General features: G+C 41.6%; 2 protein-coding genes across 13 annotated transcripts in view; both read left to right on the top strand.

Moving 5' to 3' along the window:
* Positions 1-2,795, top strand: part of pot1 (protection of telomeres 1 homolog) — a 96,441-nt gene extending 93,646 nt beyond the window's left edge. For 11 of the 12 annotated variants that reach the window (XM_032547174.1, XM_032547166.1, XM_032547182.1 and 8 more), the window contains 3 exons: positions 891-985; positions 2,155-2,260; positions 2,445-2,795. In XM_032547174.1, coding sequence (XP_032403065.1) covers positions 891-985; positions 2,155-2,260; positions 2,445-2,581 — 338 coding nt within the window. In that variant the 3' untranslated portion in view covers positions 2,582-2,795. Of the gene's footprint in view, positions 1-890; positions 986-2,154; positions 2,261-2,444 lie in introns of those variants that run through there. The other variant, XR_004336799.1, reaches the window with a different exon arrangement.
* Positions 2,796-3,342: 547 nt separating this feature from the next.
* LOC116709030 (prosaposin receptor GPR37-like) lies at positions 3,343-14,660 on the top strand. Its single transcript, XM_032547267.1, has 2 exons — positions 3,343-4,478; positions 12,927-14,660. Exons 1-2 carry the CDS (start codon positions 3,636-3,638, stop codon positions 13,743-13,745), a joined length of 1,662 nt encoding a protein of 553 aa, XP_032403158.1. The 5' UTR covers positions 3,343-3,635; the 3' UTR covers positions 13,746-14,660.
* The last annotated feature ends 2,962 nt before the right edge of the window (positions 14,661-17,622 follow it).

The raw sequence follows: 17,622 nt of genomic DNA, 5'->3' as shown, positions 1-17,622 counted from the left end.
CTTAAACTCTGCGTCGTAAGCGTCTCTTAATAGGAGCCATTTTGGGGTCTTTACACAAAACCCAGTGTGCACCGCACGCTTTTTCTTCTACAGGGGAAAATGAAGTTGGCAGCTCCTTTCCCCCGTTTCTTCTTCTACGGGGGAAAATGAAGTCGGCAGCTGTTTACCGTAGTTGCGAGACCTGTTGTGGCTCAATATTGGTCCATATATAAGGCGCACCGGATTATAAGGCGCACTGTTGGCTTTTGAGAAAATTGAAGGTTTTTAGGTGCGCCTTATAGTGCGGAAAATACAGTATATTAATATAAAAACAAAAAAGTGAAACATTTTTCACTCCAGACTGGTAAAAACCAGCCCCATGTCCAGCACTTTGCTTCAACAGGGTCTGGGTCTTGACTGTTAAGAAGTCATTGCTTCCTGCAAGTGTGGACTATGTTGAGCTTTTAAATTTTACCCAATCACTAACTGGGATGTAATGCGCCAGTTCCGCACTATGAATTTTATCAGAAATTGGCTGCACTGTAAACAGCCATCCTCCTCTGCTGACCCTCCAAACAGCGAATAGACTTCTCCTTCAATTTGCTCATTGGCCAGATGGAAAATCTACCTGAGGGAATCCAGGTGAATGGAAGAAAGGCTAGACTGATATGTGAATCAATATTTGAATTGAGCTGAATTGCATAAGAAGACAACAGCCACACTAGGAAAAATCCATTCTGACCTGGAAACTGCAAGGATCGCCAGAGTGAGTGCAATGAGAGCATAGCTGGAGTCTGGATTTCCTGCGGCTGGCTGGCTGGCTGGCTGGCTGGCTGGCTGGCTGTTAAAGACAAATTTACCTCCTTAACGTGACTGCGGTCGCCTTCTGTCTGTTTGCTTGTGTTCTGCAGCCCTCGGCGTGCAGCCGCTGCAGCTGGTCTTGCTGTTGAAATTGCAGCTGCAGGATGCCACGGACACTCTGGACGTCTACCTATGGAGACATGCCGTGAGTTTCTGATTTTCATGCCCTGGTCAGTCAGGCAGGTAAAGTCTGAGCTGGAACATCTGACTGCAATATGAGAACAGCTGTGTTCATGCAGGAGTTAGAGCCTGTGTGTTTACCAAGGCTAGGTACAGCCTGGACGGGTCGCCCATGACATCACCTTCACTAAAGTGGAACTACAAAATCTCATCTCAATAATGACCTGGTTTGTGAGTGGATCCTCATTTAGTCATCCAGCCTCTCTGTTTCTAAGGGCTATTTACTAACCTGCTGAGGTTCTGTGTTCGTTTATAAGAGGATATGTTGTGTGTGTGTGTTTATATTTTCACATTTAGAAAAAGTCTTGCCCATGCAGAACTTGGGACAAAATAGTGGTGCACATTTAATACGGGAGACTTGGAATCAACAGCATAGGAACCATTGTTCCATAACCTGATGATGGGAGTATTAGAATGATGCACTCTGAACTGAGATATTTCCAGACAGCAGAGAAGCAGTCAGTAGGGATGTTGAAACAGCACTGTGAAGGACATATCTTCTTTTCAACTCCAGCTCCTCACAGCTGAGGACAACAGGACACAAAGATGGATGTCATTAATATTTTTGATGAACATATTCTTGTAGTTCAGACATTTTCCCCTTTGTGCACCACCCAGGTCCGCTTACCAGTTTCAGAACCCAACCAAATCACTACCCTCTCTAAGGGGAGTTAGCCCGCCTTAATCAGTTTTTATTTATGTGTTACTGTTGCCAGTCTTGTATGTTCTGGCTATGTAAGGATGCAGCAGTGTGCATGTGAGCAGATAAAAGAGATAGAAGAAAACACAGAATTATTTTTTCCTAACAATATATTAATTCATTTTGGTGGCTTTTCAGTCATCAGACCAGGAACTTTACACAGCAGTGTTCTTTATTCTGGTTCTTATCTGATTCTGTTTACTTTGTATTATTTAGTGTTTTTCATCTGAAAACTGGCTGAAAAAATTGACTGAAAAATGATGAAAGATTGTTTGATCTTTGAAACTGTAGACTGTCCCCAGTTACAGAAACTTGGCCCCTCTAGACAGATCAGTGGTTTGTTTTAAAAGCATCAGTTTCCTGTCTGCACCCTTATCAGCTGACAGCTCAGAATTGCTGGCTTACTAACTAAACTGCGTTGCTTCTGTCTTCAGGAGCTTTTCTTCAATGTGGCAGCAACAGATATCTCAACCAATCAGGAGGCTCAAAACAGCATTCATCAGACCATGGATACACTTTGTCCAGCGGAAGGCAGCATAGGTATGTAATGGGACCAACAACCCAGCTCTGCTCTGAGTCCATGAAGGCCTGTGGCACTGAGAGAAATCAGTGGCAGAATGTATCCCACAGTCTGTCTGTCTCAGCACCTTCACAGTCGCCTCATGACTCTTCCTGTCCAGTCCAGGGTTCAGGTGACCTTAATGACGTCTCACATGTATTACAGGTGAGCGGCCATGGCTCGACCTGTGTCTCATGGCGTACCAGACAGAGGGTGAGGAGAGGCAGAGCCAGACCTGCTACCAGATCTGCAATACTGTGGTCATCAAACCCTGCTGTAAAAGTCTGGACAATGCACAATGAAGCACAATGGACCCGTCTGGACTGGACTGGACCTGAAGCACAGCACCTAACATTCAAACACATCAAGTGTTCTGTCTTCTGAGCTGCTTGGTGGGAAACCTGTTCCGTGCGCTGATGGGATGCTTTCTGTTTGTTTCCATCCCAAAGTTGTCTCCACCATTCACCATAGTAATGTAATGATTTTCTAAATAAAAGTATAATCAGTAAGCTTGAATCAGATATTTTATTGGTGGTCATAATGTTCTGGCTTATCAGTGTGGCTATAAGTTAAAACTGATCACAGGGTCAGGGGTCATGTTGGAGGAGAGCTCACCTATATGGAGTCTTCACTTTCTTCTCTGTGAGGACAAAACCAGACTGGAGCAGATTGAACAGGTGAGATGTTATGGGATGATCAAACTATTTGGAAAAAGAATAGAACTTTCAGAAGTTTCTCTTTATGAATAGGACCAGTTATAAAGTATGTAAAAAAAATGCAGGAAAGTATTTGTTATCCATTATTTTATATCTAAAATACAATAAGGATATTCTTCAATGTAGTATAATTCTCTCTAAAGTGACTTATTGACATGGTTACTCTTTATTGCACAGAAACTGATTCTGATTCTATTGAGGGTGCCACAACTCTTGTCCTTTCCATAATCAGGGTTATCACTGCCACTGTTTTCTGCAAGATAAACAGAATTAATAGGGGAAGTTTGACGGATGTTTGCTCCTCCCTCTCCCTCCCTACTCTTAGTAATCTTCCACCTCGGTCCCCTCCCTCACCCCAGACTCTCTCCTTCCCTTGCCGGGCCTTTTTCTCTGCCTCAGAGCTTCGTGAGGTGGAACTTTTCAAACTTCGGGGCTCTTCAGTCGTACGAGCGGTGGCCTTGGTGTCAGCACATCGGCTCCCCGCACAGATCCTAGTCTGCCCGGGAGTCGGGAGTGGACCCTGGTAGCGCTGCTCATATTCCTAGAAGCTCAAGACCTCTTTGACCTGACAGCACAGTCTTGAGATGGACCGAGCAAAGTGGCGCTGCCCGACCCCCCCCTCTGTTTAAGCCGAACCACCATGCTGCCTCAGCGGCTCCTCTGCTTGCTGCTGTGGAGTAACATCGGTGCCGCTCCGCTCCGCCGGCACCAAGGCTCGCGTCCCGGTCCTCATAATGAAGCTACCACCCCCGAGAGGAATGCGCTGAGCAGGTCGTGGCCCCCCCAAATACCCAGCCGTGTAGCCGTGTTTCCCCCGCTGGGCCCGGAACTAGCCAAGCTACAAGGAGCGCTGCGCCAACTCTCTGTGCGTAAACGTTCTGCACTACATGGACATTTACGCACACAGGAGAGCATGCGAAAAACCCAATGTACTGTGGAAGTAGGGCTAAAAAAAAACGGGCAAGGACTTAAATGCGGAATCAGAACCGATGAGAAGGATCCGAGGTCCAATCAGAACCGGAGGAGGCGAAGCGAGCCGCTGTTGGAGGCACCGGTCGCTATGGCGCAGGAGCGGGAACCCCCTTTCCCATTGATATTCAACAGCAGCAACTATGAGGAGGAGGTGGATTACTCCCTGCCGGACACTCCTGACACCACGCCGTTTGGACCAGGGAACCCGCGGACCAGACGCAAGCAGATGAAGAACCCATTTTATCCCCTCACTGCCGCGTCCTACGGAGCCTGGGCGGTGCTGCTGGTGGCCGCATTCATCTTCAGCGTAGGCATCATCGGGAACGTGGCACTCATGTGTATTGTGTGCCACAACTACTACATGAGGAGCATCTCCAATTCCCTGCTGGCAAACCTTGCGCTCTGGGATTTCATCGTTGTCTTCTTCTGCCTGCCACTCGTGGTTTTCCACGAGCTCACCAAGAACTGGCTGCTGGGAGAGTTCTCCTGCAGGATCGTCCCCTACCTGGAGGTGAGAGGCTGGTTGAAGGGCTTTCTACTGCTGAGCGTAATCATGCTCAATGTTAAATCAATACAGGCCAGGCGTGCTGTGTAGGATTACTAGTGTGTCAGCAGATTGTCCTCCTGAGCTGTGGATCTCTGCAGCTCATCCAAAGTCTCCATGCTCTCCTGTCAGTCCAGGTGAATGTCCATGTACTGGTAGGTCTTCAGCTGGTCCATCCTGTCTCCATGTCCAGATGAAGGATTGATTGATCAGAACTCTGGGATGTTGTTGTAGAACCTAACTCTGCTTTAAACTCTGCCTGACCTCCTGCCGGATTCCCTGGTTGATGCTTGATCTTAAAGAACCTCTGAGGCCAGAACCAGACCAGCTGCATTTAGACTGAGGTTCATCTGCACACAGATGGAGTTTTTTTTCTACTGTGGTGAATCCTGAAGTCAAGTCTTGCTGGATTTTATTTGGGGGAATCAAAATAAATGGCTATGGATATAAAGACTATGTTTTTCTGATCTTTATCTGTTAGGAAGGTGAAAATAATACATCATGTTTCCTCCACTTAATAATTCTGACCTATGTTGGTCCCAATGAAATACTGACATTTGAGGTTAGAATGTGACAACTGGAAAAGTATGAGGAATTGAAAACTTTTTTAAAGCTCTCCATGTCACACCCAAATCACATCCAACTGATTTCACTCTGCTTCAGGAGTAGAAAGTCAATAGTTTTTGATTTGATGCTATTAATCCACCATAGTTCTCAAGTTAGGGATGAACAGAGTTCCTTAATTTTGGGAGATTAGTGATCGGCTGATACTTACTGTAGATGTGAAGCCAATCTCATCCACTGATCTTATCTACCTCAGCAAAGGTCTAAAAATCAGCTATTGTCCTATGTTGCTCTGCTGTGGGGGAGGTTTGACTGATATACCCACCAGGTCATGTCTGCATCTTTGCAGTTATCAATAGTCATCCCACTGTTACCAACTTTCTTGCTATATTTAGCAAGATTTCACACAAAAATGGTATGAGCCAAAATCGGAATAGGCAGATCATTCCAGAAAACTGCAATTGGTGGAACTCTATTTATACTCTTACAAAATTCTGATTTACCTTTTTTGCAGTTCAATCGTTTCTATCTTTATGCACCACCCAGGCCCATTTACCAGTTTCAGGACCCGACCAGAATCCCTCAGTGTTATTACTGAGTTGTTCTGGTGAAGCCCAGTTCTGCAGTTGAAACCGTAAAAGGGTGTATGGTTTCAGGACCAGTTTTCAGGTCCTGAAACTGGTAAATGGGCCTGAGTGGTGCATAGAGATAAAAATGATTGAACTGCAACAACTTGGGGCTTGTCTGAGCCGGTTTTCGGGCTCCTGAGACCAGAACGTGGTGACCAAAAATGGAGCTTTTTGGTGTGTACACAACTTAACTGGTAGGCAGAATGTTTTTTTTTGTTTGTTTGTTTTTTTTTTGCTTTCGGTTTGTTTACAAAACGTCTGACTGCAAAGCTCGATTGTTGTTTCTGGCCTGTCACCTATTTCTGGCCTTCAAATTTTTGACAATATCAGGGGGACATTCACTTAGTCTTTATTGTGTAAAACCCGTGGTTAAGTTGTTACTTAATTCTGTTAAGACAGAAACCGATCAGTTCACAAAAAAATAGACCCCTCCCGTTTGACGGGTCGTACCCTGGTGAAATTTAGAAATAGCATGTGGTTTTTGGGTCTAATGGAATATAACATAGCATTGTGCATGGGAAACTGAGTTTCTGACAAGATCAATGAGTACTCATGATTAGTAAATTGTTGTTTAGGCCTATGGGCTGGGGGTTGTGGTTAAAACTCCGGAAAAGGGCTCATATCACCCAATGCAAAAAATATCCCCCTCCTGTTTACTCAATTTGAGGAGCGGTTCGTCCCTGGAGAAATTTAGAGTAGTGTCTAGTTTTGGGTCTAACAGAAAAATCAAACGTGTTGTGCACAGGTGATTTTTAATACATATACATATATTTTTTATTACATTATACAATACTATTTTTCTTGTTTATTCCCTCTCTTCTTTTTATTGTTATTGTTTATATTCTTTGCATATATCTTATTATTATTATTTTATGTCCCATTCTGTATGTAAGGCATTGAGACCTGATTGAACCCACAGACTCTTGGTGGATTGATCAGGTCTCAGTGGAATGAATTTGGTTCTGGTGTTTTGCGGGCTGAAACCTGTTAACTGGGCCTGAAGCTTTTGCCCGGGCCAGCCAGAACAGTGTGTTGTGAAAATAAGAAGGAATTCACATGGACGGCCTTGTGAAACCAGGTGTGAGCATGAATGTATCTGATAATCATTACTTCCCTGAAAAATAAATATACTAAGTATGTTAAATCCTAGCATACTTGAGCATACTTGAAGCTAGACTAATCACCAGTATACTTGAAGTGTGTTATTTTGGAACAACTAATTTTGTACTTAGTGCATTTTAATAGTAAAATGTAATTGTAGAAAATCACAATTTAAAGTGTACAAAGTGCTATCACATGCTTTTTTGGAACAACTGAATTTATGTAATGTAAACGTGCTTGATTAGTATATCTTAAGTGTACTATTTTTGTGATCAAATTACATTTAAAATATATTTAGAAAGACTTCCAGCATTACATATTTTATATATCAGTGGTGTGATCACAGTATGCTCCAATTACACTTTCGGTTTACAATAATTGCTAATGAAGTACACTTTTTAGTTACTTATCAATGTCTTTTGTTATTTTTCTTTGCCACTTTGTACATTACATGCTTCATAAACACTACAGTACTGCAAACATACCAGGTAATTTACGCAGAAGGATAAATTACAACACACTTTAAAGATTTAAAAAATTACATTGTGCATTTAATATATTCACAATGCTACAATGCTAATATACTACCAGAGAATTGCACAAATTATCAATATATTAAAAGTTTACAGACAATATGCTAAATAAAAATTAGCACAATAAAACAATAGGTACACTTTAGAAAAATATTTCACCAAGGACAGAGTATTATTTTAATACAATGTATTACTCTATTCCAGTATTACTCCAGACAAACTGATGTTTATCCTTCCTAAGAACAGTGAGGATCAATGACGGAACAGTCCCATTCACTGCGCCACGGCAGTTTACAGAAACCTACAAAAAAAGAATAAAACAGTAGCGTAATTAAACAAGGAAAGCACTTGTATTTTAAAGAGTAGAGAAAAAAGGCAAAGAAAAAAGTAAGACTTCCAATTTTAAGATGTTGTGGACTCGCTATGTATGTTGCATCATCAGAACTTATGATGATTGGGATCGGATGCCTGGGGTGAAAAAACATTTTTGGGCGACTTCTTTGCCTGTATATGTTAGAAGTAGTAAAAAGTAGTCAGCAATATCATAAAATCAGTTGATGTTGGTATTAACTATAAAGTTGTTTTACTACTTAAGGGAGACAAACTACCTTAAAAGCTTTCCATCCATCCATGATCTGAACATGTTGATCCTTGCAGGGTGGTAAGGGGGGCTGGTGGTACCCATCTCCAGCAGTCATCAAATGAGAGGGGGAGTTCACCCTGGATCACACCAGTCCATCACAGGGCCCTGAAAGCTAACAATGAATAAAATGTATGAAAGAGAAATGGTAGATTAACAAGGGGAATAAATTCTGTCCAATTATTTTTACAACAAATTATGTTTATTAAGCATTTAGAGTTTGAAATACACCAGTTTTTGTTGTTAAAAATGTAGCAAGCTGGGCGTGCCGTGGTGGCGTAGGGGATAGCGCGACCCATATTTGGAGGCCTTGAGTCCTCGACACGGCCATCGCGGGTTCGATTCCCGGACCCGACGACATTTCCCGCATGTCTTCCCCCCTCTGGTGGGAAGACACCAGAGGGGGGCAGGAAACATGCCCGTTTCCTGTCAGCCTACTATCATATAAGGGACACTAGAGCCCACAAAAGACCCCCTGGAGGGGTAAAAAAAATATAGCAAGCTGCTCAGTGTAAGAAAAAACAACAAGCCTTACACCATCAAGACGATGTGGAGGTTCATCCTCAGAACTGGTGTGGTGATCTGGTGGAGCCATGGACTCTTCTGAGACAGGAAAGTCTTTAGGTTTTTCATCTTGATTTGCTTAAACTGCAAAAATATGTTGAAGATAAAAACAATTATGAAAGAGTGATAACAGTCTCACAATATCAAAGTCTCTTTGGCATACTGAGCTTAATTAAAACCAAATTAAGTTTATGAAGAAAACTACAGTATATTAAGTCACAACACACAGAGCCTCCATGCAGTTATAACATGAAGCTGAATGATTCTGATAATAATCATAAAAATAACAATAAAATTGATAAAAATTACTATTTCTGAAACCAACGTTAAGTTTGCCTTTAAGTATTGCACTGTTTATAATTAAACGAAGATAATTAAGCATTTTGAAGCAAACTTACCACCAGTTCCACTATAAGGATTGTTATTTTTTTTTTATTCTTTGCCATTTTAACAACATAGAATTATTAAGGCACCTAAAAAGGCATACTTCATTAGCCTAAAGTAAACACTGAGATGCAATTTAAATATACTGAAATATCAATATATTTAATGATTTTAAAGTAAGCTTCAAGTGAATTTTAAAATAATCCACTTTGAGCATATATTTTAAAATATATACAAAAAATCTTTAATAGCATATTGTTTCACTGGTACACTTGAGAAAATACATATTTTGTTCACTTAAAGTATATTTTTATTTAATATATTTCTTAAGTGTATTGTGGTACAATCATATCTAAGTGTGTTAAAGTTACAATGCCAAAATTGGTACAAGCATGCTGTAAGTATACTTCATATATATTTATATGTAGTACACTTAATACTTAGTATACTTAAAATGTACTTACACAAATGTACATTTGAAATATACTAAAGTATTTTTTTTTCACTAGGGTTTTCTAGCAACCAGCAGCACTACTTAGTAATGAGAAAAAGGTAATTAATTTAAATCTAACTAAAATAATGAGACAGCAAACTGAACACCTTTAAAAGCTGGTGCCAACATACATACATGTGGTGAGGAAGCATACAAGAGAACTGCCAACTCCGACACAAAGATGAACATGGCAACAGCAGTGTGCATGTAAGCAGATAAGAGATAGAGGAAAACACAGAATCCATAACACGTTCTTGTAACTGAACGCAGCATGAATAAATATTATTCACCAAAGTGAGGAATTCCCATCATTTTAAAGGAGGCACACACACTAACCCAAAAGAAGGCAGGAGTGGCTGAGGTTGAGGGTGTGTTATCAAACATGTCATATCTTGACACACTAACACTGCAGCACATGTTTGCTTCAACTCAACAATTCTCCCTCTGCTGTCTGTCAGGTTGAAGTAAAAGTCTGCGCCGATTCTAATATTGGTGTGCTCCATTTCTTTGCTCATGCTCTTTCACTTTTCATAAAGAATTTATGAAAGGAGTCTGTTTTTATGAATGCTGTAAGGGTTCATTTGTATAGTTATTAAAACCACTTTTAGATTATTCTCAGTCATTCTCCTGCCTATACTTGCCCACCCTGTCAGGCATGCTTAGCTTGATGAAGGTTACTTTGACAGCTGCAGCCAGATATTTAGAGGTTCTGCACATAAAGATCCCAGGAGAAGAAGTTGGATCCAGTTTCACATCTAAATCTAAATGAAAGGAGGGCTTATTTATCTGATTAAGGTCACATCACACTGTGAAAAACCTTCTGCATGTGTTACAATCTGCTCACCCACCAGACTGGGGAGTGGGATTAGTGAGCCCCCTCTCAGACTGAGATTAGACCTTGACCACAGGACTGTCTGCATCACTGTAAACAGTGTTAAGCTCCTCTAAATAGGCTCTATTTATAATTTAGCTTCAATGCAACAATGTCTTCTCGACATAAACACACACTCAATCCTTCATCACTAAAAGGGTTGAAATCTTGTTCCAGGAAACTCAGAACAGCAGCAGCAACATACTCTGAATTTCTTTGAATAAAACAGGCAGAAGTAACGTACCAACCACCACAGATTCTGTTAGACATCACTAACACTCTCGTTTGTTGTCTGAGTTCAAACAAATAATTTCAAATGGGTTCAACTGAAACTAGAAACATGGAAACTATTTTAATCAGAAATCTGTGACTTGTAGAGGTTTGAACCAATTGTTCACAAGAAATATTTCAATTCAGGTTATTTCTATAACAACACATTACATCAAGAAACTTCACAAAAAATCAGTTCAATCATAGACAGATTCCAAGTCAATCATATATATTTTAATTTGCTTCTAGTTATGCATCAAGTTTATTTTATTATTGAGACTGGTTAAAAATGTACGTACTCAAGAAACCCAGCAGATTGATAGAGTCGATAACTTGCAGCATTCACTTCTCCTGTGTTGCATTTCCTTTGTTTTCTTCATCATCATATGAGAAGGAGCTGCAGCCCTTAGTGCTGCTGGATCTTCATCACCTACAGGTAACAGGGTCGAAACTGAGGGCAGAAGGCAGGCCTAAAACACGCAGACACGGTAGCACAGATAATCTTAAAGTTCAACCCATTCAACCCACTGTCCTCTAACTGAACCAGAGGGAGTCAATAAAAAGGTAAACTGAACAGGGAATCTGGGAGTTCATTAAACTAGTAAAAAGTTATCTTACACATTTTTTGCCTGTAATTTGACACACTTTCCAAAACTTTCAGATTATAAGAGCCATTCAGAGAAGGACTTGCTGTTGTTTCTTTGGATCGCTGTTTTTCTGCCTAAAACAAGTGAGTTTGAGCTTCATATGACCAACTAATGCGCAGAAATTCTCCTTCAGGATTTTTCTGCTTCGCCTGTGGGAATGCATGTTGCCTTCCAGCATGGTGTCAATTGTCTTCATGGATGTGTGGGTACTCTGGCTTCCTCCCACAGTGCAAAAACATGACTGTTACATTCATTGGTTTCTGTGAATTGTCCTTAGACCTGAGTGTGAAGGGGTGTGTGTTGCCTGTGACGACCTGGTCAGGCTCTTCCTAAGAGTAGTCTGCTAAAGATCAACAGTCATGGTTCCATCAATAGGAGAGTGACTATTAATGAGTGCGATCCGTGGGAGCTAATTTAACTCCGGCTGATAATAAATTAGCCTATGGAATGAATGAATGACTGTTGGACGAAGGTTGTTAATCCCAGGTGAATCTCCTTGCATAAATTCTGCTAAAAAGGTACTTTATGAATTCTGCTGTGGGCTGCAGCTGGATTGGGTGCTCTCACTCCTTCTGAGAGAAGTACTGGACACAACACCACTTAATCCACTTCAGTAATGACTCAGTGCTTGCAGGATTAGTCAACAACACTTGAAGGCTCTGGGCACTCTGGGGAGACTCTTGTGGGCTCCTCCTACATCTCACCAGGTTGTTTAGACTGTGCGTTGTGTTACTCCTGCTCTCAGCAAACACTTCATCTTCGCTTGGTGGATTTTCAGGCCATGCAAGTTCTTGCAGACTACCACATGAACACTGCTTGCTCATAGTCAGTAGTCCTTTTCCTGCGTCTGCTACTGTTATGTCCATCAATCTGAAGCTCGTCCTTTCCATTGAGTTCATCATAGCTTTATTTGGGTGTCTTCCTTTCAGTGGACACAGAATGGGTCACCACTGGAGCTGTCTCTCCGAGCTGTCATTGACATTCCAGTAGTCACCACCCTATTTGTGGTTTCATCCAGTCTTTCTCCACATGTCACTGATGTCTCACAGAGTTCATGTGCGAATACATCCACTGATAAATCTGGACACATCATCAGTGATGGAGCAAGTTCCTGTTCAAACTGGCTATTCGGCTTTAGATCTTATCCAGCCTGCTGTGGTTTCTGTTTATACCTGAGGGACTGATATGCTACAGTCCTAATTAAAAATAGGAAGATTTAGACTTGTCATTTTGATTGTGTAAAATAATTAAATTCTAAATCACTGTCACTAAAGAAATAAGTGTTCTAAGGTGCCTCTCTGTTCTCAGAAACTTGACTTAAAAATATCTAAATAACCAAAGTATTCCACTCATAAACCTGGCGCATAATGTGAGGATGCTTTACTGAAATAAAATACTGGATTGCAAAGGAGCAGTCTGTAGATTAATAGAGATGACCTTCGGCATTCTAAATGATTTCACAAAAATATAGTAAGTTTTTCTTTGTGTTGATCCTGATTCAACTGTTCTCACAGTCAGCAGCAAAAGTAAAAAAAGGCAAATATTTCTTTGGTAAATACAAGTGAAATTCTGTGTGTGCAAACACTGGTCAGGTGCTAGCTTACTATGTCTAAGATATTTTGTGGCAGGTGCAAAGGTTCATCAGATCAGGGTAAGTGTTGTGATGTTCATGGATTGGTGTTTATATCACTTAACATTCTGCTTTTGCTCTTCTCCCAGGTGGCGTCTCTCGGGGTCACCACCTTCACACTGTGCGCTCTGTGCATCGACCGTTTTCGTGCAGCCACCAATGTGAAGATGTACTATGAGATGATTGAGAATTGGGCATCTACCACGGCCAAGCTGGCAGTCATTTGGGTTGGAGCGTTGCTGCTGGCTTTACCTGAGCTGCTCATCCGACAGCTGGTGACAGAGGACAGTGACGCCCCCGATGTGACGCCCTATGAACATTGTGCGGTTCAGATCTCAACTGAGCTCCCAGACACTCTGTACGTCCTGGGGCTGACCTATGACAGTGCACGCCTCTGGTGGTACTTTGGCTGCTACTTCTGCCTGCCAACGCTGTTCACCATCTGCAGCTCATTGGTCACTGCCAGAAAGATCCTTCATGCTGAGCGAGCTTGTGTACGAGGGAGCAAGAAGCAAATCCAGCTGGAAAGCCAGATGAACTGTGCTGTGGTGGCCTTGGCCATCCTTTATGGCTTCTGCATCATCCCTGAGAACATCTGCAACATCATCACAATGTACATGGCGGCTGGCATTCCCAGGGAGACCCTGGACATCCTGCATCTGGTCAGCCAGCTGTTGCTGTTCTGCAAGTCTGCAGGGACCCCTGTGCTGCTGTTCTGTCTGTGCCAACCATTCACCAGAGCCTTTCTGGACTGCTGCTGCTGCTGCTGCGAGGAGTGCAGCCCACCCCACAACAGAGAAGTTGAAAATGAATGTCCCACAGCTGAGCTGGAGCTCTCACCATTTAGCACCATCCACAGAGAGCCCTCCACCTCCACTGCTTACTCTGCTGTGGGGACACACTGTTGAGATCAGCGCTGACTGCATGACTGAACGGCTCCAAGCTGTTTCATTCTGAGACCCCAAATGTTCAACTTGATGCCAGCTGACAGACTCATAACAAAAATGTCTGTCCACTGGTGTTTGCTGAAATCAGTGGTTGAATTCAATAATGGCACAAATATATGAAACCTTTTTTTTTAATAATAGAAGGTTTCTGTTATTTTTTCAAGGTATTGCCATCCTTGTAGCATCATACTTTTTACGTGTCTAATAGCCTACTAGAAGCAATAAATCTCAGAATGTGTAATCTTAAATCATCGCTATGGAAAGACAGCCTACCTGCAGCCTGTTTTGATGTCTTTGAAGAGAAAATATGAAAGGGGCAGTATTAGGTCAAATCAGACTTTTTTGAGCTTTACATCATGTTATAATGTTTTTCCTTATCAAAAACACACCCGGAATGTTGCTTTGAATATTTCATGCCTGTTTGAGTAATCCTTTAATATCTGTGGCAACTGCCTTTGAGACGCATCTCCTCCCTGGAGCTGCAGTCTCCAGCTGAGATTCCCCCTCATCATTTTCTTAAAAGAATCCAGTCAGTATGAGTTAATTTAGTATTGTTACAGCTTTTGCTTGTATTCTTTATTACTTTTTACCAGTCATAACCTCTATATATTTATCAAGGCACAAAAATACTCAATATGGCTGTAAATAAAAGAAGTGTAAAAAGGATTCATTTATGTTAGCATAATAGCTGTTTTCTGATGTTGTAAATGAGCATTTGAATGGATTTGAGTACTTCCATTTTACTTTTACATTGAAATATTGGAAGGTTTTTTTTTTGTCATTTTAAACTTTAGTTTGGATATAAGTAGTACCTTTTTTTCACCAGTGTTTTAGAAAGGAGAAAAGAAATAAACAGGAACACCACTAAAAGAAAAAAATATTGTTTCTTCTGTTTTTGCGACTTTGTAACACTGATTTTTCAGATTATCACGTGAATTTTAGTATCAAAGATAATCCGACGATGAGTTTTGTTATAATGAGTTTACTTACTACAGAAAAAATCTATTAAAACAAACTTGACCTCATACAAAAATAAAATTTGTCTTGTTTTTAAATCATGGATTAACTGGTCTAAGTGATTAACCTTAATCACTTAGACTAAACCTGACAACATAAAATAGGCCAAAAGCTCTAAAAAGACAACGCATCATGCCCTGACCTAAAGTAGTTCATGAACAGATGACAAGGAAACTGAGGGTGATGCAAACTCAGACCTCCTCAAATAGGACAACATGGAGAAAGAGAAGGATGACTCCACCTACTTGGGTGTTCAAGTCATTTCTAGTCAAGCACTAAGGGCTTCTCTAAGCTGGAGATAAAGTATGAGATCCCCTGGCTGATCCCCAAGCAGTGGAACAATCAGCGGCTTACCATTGTCACCCAAACCACAGGTCTGTCTCAGCCACCTCAGTTCCAGCTAAAAATAGATCTCAAGCATTTATTCATAAGATAACGTAAAAATGTGCTGCACAAGCTGAATGCAATCACACTGCATATGAAGCTGAAATCTTGGGATGGATTATGTCACTCAACAGCAATGCCATTTGTTTGTTCTTAGCTGAGTATAGTTCTGACATGCATAAGCAGTCGCCTCATAGGTTTTGGTAACAATTTTCCAGGAGATATAGTGCAATTTGGTGGTGTGAGACCTTAGAGATTCAACAGAGTGGATGTTTCCATTGGCAGCAAGGATGCAGCGTGTCCTCATGGCCAAATATGTTACTCTGTGCCTGATATCCCAGACTCCAATGACAGTTATAACATGAAGTTGAATGATTGTTAGAATAATAATCATAAAAATCACAAAAAAACCTTAGCCACAGTAGCAGCTCGCTGATCCCATGTGGAGAGGGCAACAATATATTTACTAAAACTATCTGTCAAGTACAAAACATTTTCCAAGCCATTCTGGGTGGGCTCTAAGGTGGTATAATCAATGGTCAGAATTTCATTAGGCCAGTAAATGTCCCATGTAGCCATGAGCTTTAGGGTGGACATCCTTTGCCACTTGGCACCTCTCACAAGCCTGGCACCATTGGGCCACATCAGAGGCCATATGACGGCAGTAAAACCGGGACCGTAAGAGTGCCAAAGTTCGCTCCACTCCCTGGTGACCATGGACTTGGGTCAGAACATCCTTAATTAGCACACTTGGCAACACCAACTGGAACACAGCATCACCATCATCGGATCTAAATACCTTTCGATAGAGAACTCCATCTCTCGCGACAAACTGGTCCCACTGCCGGAGCAGAACCAATGTGGGTGGGGACAGCTGGGCCTGCTCCTCTCGACTGGGATGCTGTCCTTTCCTCCAAAACACCAACAAGTCCTGTAAAAGGGGATCAGCCTGCTGCAAAGCACAAAGTTCAGCTGTAGCATGCTGTGGCAAAACTGCAACAACTGCTTGGGTTGCCTCAACCTTTTCAGATCCCAAAGCTTCCTGCAATGCTTTAGGCATAGCTGTACCCGAAAGCATGGCTTTCATATCTGGTGGATCAGGTGGATGCTGACGAGAAAGTGCATCAGCATTTGTATTACACCATCCTGACCGGTACTTGATCTCAAAATCAAAAGAGGCTAGCTGAGCAGCCCACCTCTGTTCAGTGGCAGCCAATTTAGTAGTGGACAAATGTTATCAGTGTATACAATACATTTGTTCCCCAACAGATACTCTCTAAACTTGTCGGTCATGGCCCACTTAAGGGCCAGAAACTCAAGCTTCAGCCAAATTACATGGCTGTAATTTGCTATGTCTCTCTCTGTGGGTCTCAAGCCTCAACTGGCGTAAGCAATCGGTCTCACCTTGCCTGCCTGCATTTGAGAGAGGAATGCTCGCAGGCCACCATGGCTGGTATCAACCTCCAAGATAAATGGTTGAATGAAATCTGTATAGGCTAAGAAAGGTGTTGTTAGCTTAGCCTTCAAGATTTCAAAGCTCTTTTGACATTCATCAGTCCAGCATGCAGCAAGTCCACAATCAGGTTTCTTGCCGGCTTTGGCACCACCACACTGAGTCACAGCTTTATGCAATGGAGCTGCCAGTTTTGCAAAACCTTCCACAAAATGATGGCAAAGCCAAGGAACGACCGAAGTTCTGAGGCTTCAGTGGGAGTTGGCCAATTGGCTACAAATTCAATCTTACTAGGATCTGTAGCAACTCCTTCACCAGAGATCACATGTTCTAAATAACATACCTCTTTTTGAAAGAAGGACCATATAACAAAAAACTAAGAAAAACAGAAGAAACTACAGTAGCTGAGATTACCAAAAATCTGGTGCATTGTCACAACCCAAATGTGCATGTGGATCTACATGTACATTTGTGTTGATTTTATATTGAATGAAAACTAAGGAATCAATGTTGATTCATGTAAATGTTTTGATCCGATAGGTCTACATCATAACACCACTAAAAGTTTCTTCACTGGTGTTAAACACACGATTTTATTGGCAGATGATGGGTATATGTCGTTCAAAATTATCGTACATTAACACATTTCCAAAAATGTGTGTACAAAAGGTTAAAAATGACATAACATTTTATTTAAGAAAATAGGGATAGATCTTTAAACATATTTGACTCCTTTTTGACTGTCAGAACTACATTCTATTGTCTATGTTATACCACAGACATCCAGGAGGTTAAGGCTTGTGCTGTATGAACCAGGGAAACGGTACAAGTTGGGGTAACCCAAGTTTGACTCTGGTTGGCGTCACTTTGGTTCCATGATGCCTTCCTCCCGTTCTGGCGCATAATGAAGCCATTTCTTGACAGTTTCACTGTAGTCCTTAACAATCAGCTTTTTTTCAAACTTCCAAGCAGCAGATGAAAAAC

Source organism: Xiphophorus hellerii, chromosome 2 (genome assembly GCF_003331165.1).
Source record: "Xiphophorus hellerii strain 12219 chromosome 2, Xiphophorus_hellerii-4.1, whole genome shotgun sequence".
Taxonomy (NCBI): Eukaryota; Metazoa; Chordata; class Actinopteri; order Cyprinodontiformes; family Poeciliidae; genus Xiphophorus; species Xiphophorus hellerii.
This window is presented reverse-complemented; position numbering and strand designations above follow the sequence as displayed.